Source organism: Varroa destructor, unplaced genomic scaffold, assembly GCF_002443255.2.
Source record: "Varroa destructor unplaced genomic scaffold, Vdes_3.0 BEIS01000004.1, whole genome shotgun sequence".
Classification (NCBI taxonomy): Eukaryota; Metazoa; Arthropoda; class Arachnida; order Mesostigmata; family Varroidae; genus Varroa; species Varroa destructor.
This window is the reverse complement of record NW_019211457.1, coordinates 2,265,783-2,277,329: the sequence shown is the minus strand read 5'-3', so window position 1 is coordinate 2,277,329 and position 11,547 is coordinate 2,265,783. Positions and strand designations below refer to the sequence as shown.

Sequence of the window (11,547 nt, the reverse complement as noted above, 5' to 3'; positions counted from 1 at the left end):
ATGCTGAGATGAGATCACAGTAATCCTTGTTTTATTTCATATACTGTTTCAGGTAAAGCTCTTATTATACATGCAATTGCGCAAGGGGTACTTATTAATTCAAGAGTATATGCCTTACGCAAACGTTTGTTTTCTTCTACGACTAGTAAAACTGTTACTCCTTGCTTGATAATTCTTTTTCTGTGAGCATATTCATGTTGCATCGGGTCTTGGAATCGAACATTATGAATTTATAGGTGATTTGTCAGATACGTTCATATGATCAGATTCCATTTATAAAACGTATGCAATATTAAGATATCCCAGTTCAATGAAAGTTTAAACCTCTTTACATAAGATGTCGCTCATACGTACAAGCAAAAGACTTGCTTATCATTCCAAGTATTGTTCTGCGATAAATATTTCGCGCGCCGAAGTTATATCGATATTGAATAAATATTTTTAATTCTATGAATATAATTGTTACAGTAAATTCACGTAAGGATTATTCTAAGTAGGCTTCTGAATAACCTTTCATCGATGATGAACTACCTAATGAGTCATTTTCAACTTTCAGTTCTCTACACTCTCTCTATATGTGACAGCGCATACATTGTTAGGATATTTCCATCTGAATTTTATGTCGGGTGAGCTGGGCAACTTCCAGTTGCACTTCAGGTTTCAAAAGCTGTGCTATCGAGTATTCGCGTGAGATGTCGTACGCATGAACAATCGATGTATCGTACAGCATGATATTGTGTCTGAAAATTACAAAAAAAAACATTGCAAAAAGCAATATCATAGTACATCACCGCAAAAGTTCCACTACAGCTAAAGCCGGCCGAATTTAATTCGTAATCATTTGTAAATCGTTATGATCCTGAAGTGTAATCAAAAAGAGTTGATACTTACATTGCTAAACAAAGAATAACATTCCGAGTTCGGCAGATTGCCTCTCGAAGAGGAAATGCTACCTGCTCGTGGTTCTGGGTGAACTTAGATGAGTCAACTTCCGTATCGGGGGTCACCCAAATAAAGCCATTAAGACCTAATTCAGTTGACAAAAACGTACAGAATTTCCTTTATTGTTGTTGCTTATTTATGTCCTCAAGAACAAATAACAATTTCACAAGTTTTAAAAAAGGGCAGTTACGATTTAGTATCTGCACTAACCGATAATAAGATGAACTCCGTTTGCCAAATTATGAAGATGAGTCTTGCATCGTTTGATTAATGACGGCGAGACCGTGACAAGAGCTCCTTGACCAAGTTTGCCATACTTTAGGTTTCGCGTATGAAGTGACACGGCGCCATCAACGCCCACGTTTTGAACCTGAAACAGAATTCTTCCGTAGCAGATGTAAACGATGATAGGCTAGTACCTACCTGTTATGAGGTTCTTCCTGTTGCCGCTAATAAATAACTATTTCATGATCTCTCTGACAAAAACCACAATCATGATCAATTTCCGATCATATTTACTTGATGTAGCTATATTTGAACTTACTACAAAAATGAAACGTATTACTGAAGAGTTATTGTTCCGAATGACTAGTGCCCGCAAAAAGTTACATCGCAATCAGAACAGAATCTCACTGCTTCTGTATTTTTCTTGCTTTTATTGCTGTGTCATAACTACATATATTTATACTTTTAAGCATTTTTTCGCGTGGTTTTCAATTTATTGAGCCGTTACCTCAGCAGACACAAGATCTCCATCGATGAAATATTGGCTCATCATCAATTCGTCTTCTATTGACTTTCTTCGAAGCTCTCCCCCGGGAAGGTTAACTGAGTGAAGATGTAATGCCGCGTGAAGACGGGCACCAACGTCAACCTTCCACAGTTTCTGACACACCTGCGGATAGGCAAGATTCGGAGGTCATTACTTCAGGATACGCTACACTGAATTGCGACTCAGATCGTGCAATTGTTAGCAGATCATACTAAAAGTGTATTACGCGCACGAGTTTCTGGTCACGCGACTGGTCAGTCAGAACTGTATGCGCTTTGAAAGAATATTATTTGTTTAAAATGACTGCATTATGAAAAACGGTGGAACAAGATAAAAAAAAGATGTTATTTTACGATTCAATCATGGTTGCATTAAATTGATATGCACCTGCACGATTCGTCCCACGACGACGTCGCCAACTTCCGGATTGTACCTGTTTTGCAAGTAATTAAGCGAGCGAAGCAAACGGTTGAATTCGCGTGATGCGGCCGAGACACATTTGTTTCAAATGAAAAAAGTCTCAACTCTCAATACAATCAAATAGATCTCAGAAACATGAACATACGTTTCTTGGAGACATAAAATTGAAACTTTAACTTAAACATAGGTGATAGGTAAAATGAAAACTAAATTCATAAAAATAATGGCAGGAACGTTTATTTTAGCAAGACATATCCAGCCAAAATTCGTAGATAGCACGACGAACAGAAACTTCTTGCTTGAACTTCAACATTCGCTTACCGTGTCTTCAACGGACGAACCGTAATTAGTTTATTTACTTTCTCGACCACGCCGGCAACAGCTGACAGAAGACCGCTTTCTTCTTCGAGATACGTTCCATGACCTCTGTGGATAACGGACAGATAGTGCTCAACATAAGTGAAGCAAAAACGCTTATTCCTTTTACTGGGCAAATGCTGTAACAGTATTTTTGATGCTAAAAATTAAGTACAAGAAACACCGTTTTTGTAACTTACAGGACTTACATTACAGTCCTAGGTAGCTACTGTAAGCTTTTAATTGCATAATCCTAGTTACCCATCAAAGAATAAACAGGAGTCTTATAATAAAATTCGAGACTTTAATGGTTTCGTTTCATTCAAATCAGAATTTTCAGCTGAGCATTCTGACGTCAAACACCGAGAGTGTTTCTCACCTCATGTAACCACCATCCGTAGTAATTGTTTCACCAGGTGACATGACGATCTTAGTCGCCTGCGGGCTTTCACGTAAATTCAGGTTGCTAGAGGGCCTCGACGAGAAAAGGCGCACGTCAATATCTAACGCCATCGTGATGAGTTTACGACACGAAAGTCTGTACGACTTAATAATTCTATTTGTTTCAACAACCTTTGTTTTGAACAACCATGACACAGAGACACAAAGGAGAAAATTACATTATCTTCCGATAATTTTCAGTTACACCGCCAGTTTTTACCTCGCTGCTACATAAGAGTGCGAAACAAAAATGCTCGTATTTATACTGACCAAGATTCAGCCGATAAGCTTATAGCACAAATTGGTTTGTCGATGAAGAAAACACACGCCGGCCTCCTGGCTATCAACTTAACCACCTCTGCGGATTTTCTGAATTGCTACCAACAATGTTGACTCGATCCCAATTCACTGCCTTGAGGCTAACTGTCTTTTGTGCTGTTCTGCGTATGCGGAAGTCCAACCAAACTTTGAATGGTATGTGTAAATGTTTTCGAATCCCACTCTTAATTTATTTTTCCCATATGGAAGCTGTAGAGGAAAAGTAAGGGAAAGATCCTCTCGATGTTTCCCATAGAGGCCTCTTTTAATCTGTTCTCCCAAATGGATTGAAAGTTAGAAAAAGATGTCAAACTTCTGCAACATAATCAGTAAAGCAGACCCGAAGACCCATACACCGTTGCTGAAAGGTCATTATTTGCCAGGCCGCAGCATAAATACATAAAAAAGAGTACTTTGTTGTGGCGTTAACGAGTATTATTTTCCGTTTAATCATATCTGCGTTGTCTCCTTCAGCTTCAGAGTAAACGCAGTTTGATCATTATTTATTTTTTTTGTTACTATGAGTGAGTACGGTAGGTGAATTTTGAAATGACATCTGAAAAAGTAGTACTATAAATACGATACTAACACGCCCTATTGTCCTATACAATTAATCGTAATAGCGATAACCAAAATACCCATATCTAGTTCAAGCCTGTCTACCAACAAATAATTGAAGGAGTACACATATTCGATGAATCTAATGCGTTTCTTTCAATATAGAGCGTACATAAATCCTCGCTGCTTGATGAATTGAGGATTGGTGTGGATCGTGTGTGTACTAAGTAAACAAATCTAGAATTGAACCAACGATCAATTGCATGTCGGCCGTAAGACCGAACCTTCTATGCGAGTTCCCGATATCCTTTTTGTGTTTTCTGATGTTTGCGGGCTCTGGACAACAACAACAAAACAGGTGTAAAATTAAGTGCGGGTGTGCCCTTTCTAGAATTACTTTTGTTAGAAAGGTTTTGATAGCGCTTTGCATTTTATTACGGCAAAGCTCATCGAAATCGTAGTCAGTAAAATTCGTGCATCTCGACCCGAGTCAGGTGTCCACTTCTATCGCAATAACTATCTTAAAAGTGTTGGAAAAGCGTTCGCCGGGGTTTCATTGTATCGGTGTACTGCTGGCGTACAAATTCCTGGCAAGTTGCAATTTTCTGACAAACGTTGTCTATAAGCTTGTTCTATGTGCATTAAGTTCGAGAGGTTGCTCTTTGTACGGTTATCGACCTTTCCTAGAGCTTATTTACGCTCGAAAGCCAAGAGACGTTGCGGAGAGTTTGAGGGTCTGTTCGCTCTCTGAAAAGCCACTCACCTTTAAGGTAAAGCATGTCACTGTTAATTGGGGTGGAGTTGCTCCTTAAAGATGAACTTCTTACCGAGACTGGCCGCTGCAATAAGCTCGCGCAACATCTAACTGAATTGACTAAGAAGGTTCGTGAAAAACGTGCACCAGATTGTTAAATAATGAATAAGTATTCACTGAATTGATAGAACAATCGTTAGTCTAAATTCAAGTGCGTTTAACATTTCTTACGTTATAATAGCGGATCCTGGTAACGTCAATGTTTATGAGCTAGCCAGCTGAACAACATGGACAGACAAAGCAGAATTGTAGTTCAGTATTCATAAACGTCATGGATTGATGACTAAAATTAAGCGCCTTAGTTCATTATTGCAACGGAATATTCTAGACGCATGTCTAGCTTAGAAGACACTTAGACCTACTGGATAATGTCCGTACGGGTCCATTGTATTTACAGGTTGTTTCTTCACAACAACGCATAGACTCAAACGGTTTTGATGTCGTTGTCCAGCTCGTCACTTATCTTGAAGAAAATCCAAATCGAAGCGTTTTGAACGAGTTGCTTGCTCTCCTGCGGAATCTAGCTGCCACTTCACGACGATCCCGCGCTACATTAATTAAGAGTCCACTTAATGAAGCTCTGATTCAAAAGGTGTGGTTAGGCACTGTGTTGCTGAAGCCTGTTATTTCTTTTCGGGGTGTAATTGGAAATAGAACAGGAACTTCATCTTAAAACGCTATTGAAAATATGAAAATGTAGTGGAAGTACAAAGACAGTACCGCAAACAGCGGCAGTCATAATTAATAGTCAACAGGATGCACGGTTGGAAAAATTATCAGGGCCAAGGAAGCTACGGTAAAATTAAATAGCATAATTAGTAGGCATATAGGTCCTTGCTGGGCAACTGTCAAATCAGATGTTATGCAGGCGTACTATATGAATTTACCAAAAGTTAGTTTCGTGCAGAAAGTAAAATAAAGAATAAATTAGGCCTTTGTTCCTTTTGATATGATAATAACTGCTGTCAGTAATTTCGATTTGTAGCAAGAATATGTGTTATGGCGTAGTTAAGAGAACTTCGAAGCTAACAAATTTTTTTTTTAACAGGAAGGTGCACCTGCAGACCATTACCCTGACGTAGGTACACATCTTGATGAGAATAAATTTTTTGTGGATCAGTAGCCCACCGCTAGTAATGTATTGACCAGAGTGGTAATTCTGACAATTTGCGACGAAAAATCGTACATTTTTGGTAGCTTTTGATTTAATTACCAATTTTACGTAAATTGAAACTAAAGTATTAATTATTCCAATTGTGTATACATAGATTACACCTCGCATTTTCTCTTACAGAATTGTCTCTTGCAAGCCAATCGTGACTGAAATCTGTAGCAATAATGTTCTTAAGCAGCTTCGCCTTGAACTTAAAGCAACATGCCAACAAAGTTATAAAATCAACTTTGTTGGCATGTTGCTTCTAACTAGTCTATTAGAACAAGAAATTACAGCGGCGAACATATTTTCAGCATTCGTTGGAGTTTCAGGTAATGTTTTCTGCTTCTTTATTTACCCTTACAGGTCGTAGTGGAAAATTTTGCTGGATCAGAGGCGTCGCTAATGTCATGCAGGAGATTGTTGCAATATCTCGGTAACTTAGTTGGTGATGTAGACGACAATCTAGTCATCTGGGAAGCTCTTCTGGCTCGTGAGAAGATCTTCAAGAAAATGTTGGGTTGTGATGTATGTTTACTTATTACTACTGTATATTATAATATCATTTATCACATATAGGGCCTTTTGATCGTAACGATTTCGTATCTGAGCCCGGATATGAGTGTACAAGTGCGCTAAATGCGATCTGAACCGGGTTCCTGTTACTTATAAGAATACTCGCTAATTGCAGATGCGAATATTCTAGTTGTTAATCTTATCTAATACTTTGGCCTATTTCTTTGATAAAGGACCAAAAAACATCATTGTACTCGGCCTTCACTCTAATTAACCTCGTTCGCGGAGAGAATCTTCCGCGTTTGCTGAATCTACCTGATCTGGTAGAGTTGCTGGAGCTCCTGATTTCAACGGTTCTGCGACACGAAAATGAATGGTCTTTATTAATTCTTGAGAACGTCATTACGTCGGACCGGTTTGCAGCCACTTTTGAGCCGTTATCTATGAGCTCGAAGCAGTTCCTGCTCGACCTTATGTGCGAAAAGGTGAAAATGTTCATTAGCGAGAAACCTTCTATAGCAACATGCCATACTGTTTTCTGTTCATCAGATAATTATTATTGTACTTTATATAGCGGAAGTGACAATTTTAATTAACTCAGTGGCACACTTTGTCTAAGCACTGCATTGTGGTGTTAAACGAATCGTCAGCGTTACGGAATCGTGTTTCGTTTAGTGGGCCTATACGGACAGCCACAAGAAGATAACGCTCGTAACCAAAAAAATGTCGCTGTTCATAGAGGCCGAAAAACCATTGAATAGTTTGACCATCTTTATTATTAATGTTATTCTAATTACTCGTGACCATTACGTTTCAAGCGTCAGTATATATAAATAATCAAGTTTACTAATTGTCTTATTGTTCAAGCTGAACCAGCAACGAGCCCTCCACATTCCTTCAACAGGCAGACCGGCCTTTAGCTGAAGTTTCTATTTCCACCCTATTTCAGGCGTCACATTCCGATTCAAGTGCCTTCCATGTGCCAAAAGAGTTTGTCAAGCTCTTCGTCCGACACGTCAAAACTCATCTGGATCGAATACGCATTGAGTGCGCATACAAAGATTTAGTTGGAGGCGTGTTGCTGCTCAAAATGATCACGATATTGGCTCATGTATCGCTCGATCATAAACATGCGCTTGGCCATGATATTGAGCTCCTAGTGATGTGCATTGAGTGCTTAAAGGCGCTGCACGCAGCTGGTAAGAAAGGCAAAGAAGGATGCGATACCAGAAGCGACTTTGACGCACTCGTTGGCAATAAGGTAAGTTAAGTACTCAAGTAAGCGATATTCTCAAATTTAACTGCGTGGAAAAATTTCAAAGGTGTATTCTATAGCTTTGTGTGTTGGCCCCATGAAGAAAGAGGAGAGCCTCGTAGTGATCTTTATTTTTATTATAACAATTTATATTTCATTAATAAATAATATTTTGTAATTATCATATTTTATTTTCATACGCATTTTTTTTCAGATCAGTTTAACGAAACTGACCACTCGCAGAGAAATTGTTTAGTTCCCACGATAATGCAAACGGAACGTATCTGCGTATTAAATTTAAGAGAGACATGAGGTGGCTTATGTTTACAACCGTAGACGAACATATGGTTCATTTCGTAATGGAAAAATATAGCTATCTAGAATGATCCTTAACTAAGGTAATATCTGATGTACGATTCTACACAGTTATGAAGAAATGTAACCTAACTTCCAGGCTGAGATCTATGAGCATCCTCTATTCAGTCTAAAGCGAGACCTCGTGAGACTAATTGGAAACATGAGCCACAAGAATAAACTTAACCAGGATACTGTCAGGTGAGTGAATCATTCGCACATGTTGATCTGGTCCTCATGACTCTTGAGGCACATGACGATTCGGACATATTAATGTATGCCACTTCAATCAAAGCTAGATGACTAAACTAAATAAAGCTAAAATATTAAACAAAAAAATTAAAACGTAGACGACAAGACAGGTGAAACCGACTCAGGGATATTAGCCTATATCTTGTCGTCCTTACAGGGAGCTCCAAGGCCTAGAACTTCTCTGTGACTTGTCACCCTTGGATGCACGAAATCCCGGCATAACGCAATGGGTCATACTGGCTCTGAGGAACCTCCTGGAAAATAACTCAGAAAATCAAAAAGTCATTGCCGCGCTAACACAAATAAGCGTACCAAAAGATTCACCTGTTCTCAAGGAACTTGGACTTCAATTTACGTAGATGAATACAGCGACAGCACTGGACCAATATTATTCCATTTCTATTAAAAGTAGCAAGTTCCTTAGTTTCCAATAGCTGTTTATACATCAATTCATTTTACTCATTATTCTTCTAGTTCAAGTTGACTGCAACTTGCTTAAAGTTGTTTTTATGGATTAAAATAAAGGCTATTTAAATACTCTAGTTTAAGCTAGATAAACACTGAAGTGTGAAAAACGGGTGGACCCATTTAATGCGTTGTTCATCTAATTTGGACGGCTCGTATTTTGTAGCTGCGGCATCGTGGATCGCTATGCTTAAACTAAGTTAAATTACTTTTTCTTTCGTGAGTTCATTTGTGACCTACTGCGCTTTTTTTTCTCTTGCAAGAAAAACCTAAACTTTATCTAGAAAGAAAGGGATAAATGTATTAAGAGATGGCATCGTGTCAGCCCTTCACTTGCTAAAGCATTATTTCTCACACTACTTTCCGCACCAAATTTGCAGAAAATATCCAAGTAAAAATAAAAGACCACCGATCTCGCACTGTTCACGTATGTTCGCTTAATATTTTTTGTTCCATTTATTTGTTTCAGTGAAAATGTAGGAAAACAGTTTAAATTTCATTATTACTATTTCCGCCATTTTTCTATCATCGCTAACAGGATCGACGATCGCTGTTAATTAAGCTCAGCAACGGCGAATATTCATTATGTGAATAGGGGACCATTAGGGACATCTAGTTATTACTGATTCATATTCAGAGGCGTAGCACGTGCCTGATCAGAGCCGTAATCCTTGTGTAATGTTCTATAATAAAGTATATTCCGTACGTGTCGAGCCTGCCAGCATCTGAAAGCAAGGGCAAATAAAGGGAAGAATATATTCACATGCACCTATCATATCGGATTTTTGCTATTTGGATACAGGACGAATGCAATGCCAATATTCTGTTGTGTTGTGATGTTTAGTTCTGCATTTTAGATAATAGGTACAATAAGGACCATTTGTCGATGTATGGAATCACTTTATGACGATGAGACGGGGAACAAGCGGCAAAGACATCCTAGTATGCTACGCCGATTACATCGATACTCTAATGCTCTACCTAGTAGATTTATGGGAGGTAGTCAGCATAATCTTCTTTGTTTTCCAGCTGTTTCACTCATACAGTGGCATGCGCTTATATATATATAACTAAAATGGACGATAGAGAAGTCGGACAGTGCTGTGCAGTGATATGGTGAAACATCTATGGAATGATTAAATAATACGAAAACATTGTATTTATATAACATGGCCAAACAGAAGGTGACGTAAACGCAGAATAGAAGGATGCTTTATAACGGTAATTTTTAAAGATACTTTCAAGATGCGTTTTGCGATAGACAATCTTTCGCAATTCGTATGTAGACAACCATGTTCCGTATAGTGTAACTACCAAATCTTTCAAGGAAATATTGGAACGTGTCCAGTCTTCCTTCCGAAGCCAATGGGTTTGTGAAGAAATGGGACCTATATTTAGGTCGCTATCAGCTATTGAACGACTTTCAAAATAGTTCGACTACGTAGAGAATACGGGATACTGTTGAATGGAATTTGTCGTCAGCGTTTGACCTATGCGTCGACAAAATTTAGGTACAGCGTTTACCGTTCAGTATTGCAGCTTTATTTTTTGAAAAGCACAGTATATTTTAGATCGATTATATCGAAAAATAAACAGTTTTTGTAATTCACAAACAAAGTTCATGTGTGTTGTTTGGATCGTTGTCAGTAGTCTAAAGGTTCAGCAGCAAGTAAACTTGGGCAATTTTTTCGTCGTATTTCGAAAAATACACATTGATTAATAGATGTCAATTATAAAAAATTATAATTGCCATGGGATCTGTGTGGGTAGATTTTGTTTCCATGCTTGGTCGTGTTTCACAATATACAGTTCTTACCACATTATTAAAGGTGATGGATAATGGGGGGCCACAATAATTCCGGTTCGCTCAGTCATGTGCTTCTTTGCAGATATCGCACAAGGTAAGCATTTTTTTTGAGCGGCAGGTCGACGTCAATGATGAAGCAATTTTTTGCAAATAAGAGTTTGGATACTGAAAAAACACATCATTCATTACAAATTAATTTTTGGTTTAGTTACGTCGTATAAATAAGGCCAATATAATTGCTGCTTTATTTTTTACGCCTTTGCAAAATTGCAGTTAACGCTTGGCAAAGCAACTGGCCAGTTTCAATTAGTGGCCATGTCTAAATTTGTACTCAATGGCTTTTACAAGATTTGTTCGGTTGGTATATCTGTTTCAAAAAAAAAAAAAAATATTTTGTTCCAAAAGAAAAAATAGGTCTTAAAACCGGACTAACGCCTTAGAAACCGGCCGGTAGAAACAGATTGAGTGAGATATAGTTACAATAGTTGTTGCCAGATTCTGTCACCAAAAATTTTGTGCTTAATTTTAGAAGGGTATTTGAGTTTGCTAAAAAGGTAAGGGTAAACATAACCTTGTTGTTACCTCCTAAGTGGCACGTTAAGTGCTATACACCATTTTGTTATACCTTGATTCCCAGCATAAAACAGTATGTGTCCATGAAAGTTATTCATGTGGATAGTTTTAAGACAAATAAAATGCATGAAGCTTTGTCCGTTGTAAAAATATCTAAGCATAGGAGATTTTAGTATAGGTTACTCTCGATTCATTAGACTTACCCTTCATTTTACCTCGGGCATTTAAATGAACAATGTAATTTTTTGCTGGATATAGTGTTCTACCAGATTAGTTTCTATTCTATTTCTTATAGCCTAAATTATAACAACCAAAAGTCAAAGAGCCTGCAGCAGTAGGCAATTCCGCTTGCCTGCCGCCGGCCCCCCCATAGCAGAAAAAAGACATAAAGAAACTGATGATCTTAATTTACAGAAAGATAATGTTCGTTCTAAAAACCGAGTACTTCGGTAAAATCTGTATCACAATCGAAAACGCAACCGCGCCTGCTCTACTTAAGAAAAAGTTTGACATTTAGTCAAATTAAGTTGATTCCAACCGCTGAAACTTG

General features: G+C 38.1%; 2 protein-coding genes across 3 annotated transcripts; one reads left to right on the top strand and one right to left on the bottom strand.

Annotated features, from left to right (window-relative positions):
• Positions 1–4: 4 nt before the first annotated feature.
• Rrp4 (exosome complex component Rrp4) lies at positions 5–3,563 on the bottom strand. The gene is made up of 8 exons (XM_022804967.2): positions 3,203–3,563; positions 2,871–3,064; positions 2,456–2,560; positions 2,102–2,147; positions 1,676–1,837; positions 1,153–1,312; positions 892–1,027; positions 5–740 (listed from the first exon to the last, which is right to left on the bottom strand). The coding sequence occupies exons 2-8, from the start codon at positions 3,002–3,004 to the stop codon at positions 596–598; spliced, it is 888 nt and encodes a 295-aa protein (XP_022660702.1). The 5' UTR covers positions 3,005–3,064; positions 3,203–3,563; the 3' UTR covers positions 5–595.
• A 555-nt stretch (positions 3,564–4,118) lies between these two features.
• LOC111250162 (ataxin-10) lies at positions 4,119–9,392 on the top strand. Of its 2 annotated transcripts, XM_086987687.1 has the most exons (8): positions 4,119–4,690; positions 5,020–5,214; positions 5,671–5,700; positions 6,142–6,303; positions 6,525–6,776; positions 7,241–7,552; positions 8,001–8,101; positions 8,310–9,392. In XM_086987687.1, the coding sequence occupies exons 1-8, from the start codon at positions 4,586–4,588 to the stop codon at positions 8,509–8,511; spliced, it is 1,359 nt and encodes a 452-aa protein (XP_086843813.1). In that variant the 5' UTR covers positions 4,119–4,585; the 3' UTR covers positions 8,512–9,392. The 2 variants fall into 2 exon arrangements, with proteins under 2 accessions (XP_086843813.1, XP_022660700.1); XM_022804965.2 differs by lacking the exon at positions 5,671–5,700 and having other exon boundaries at positions 4,122–4,690.
• Positions 9,393–11,547: the final 2,155 nt, after the last annotated feature.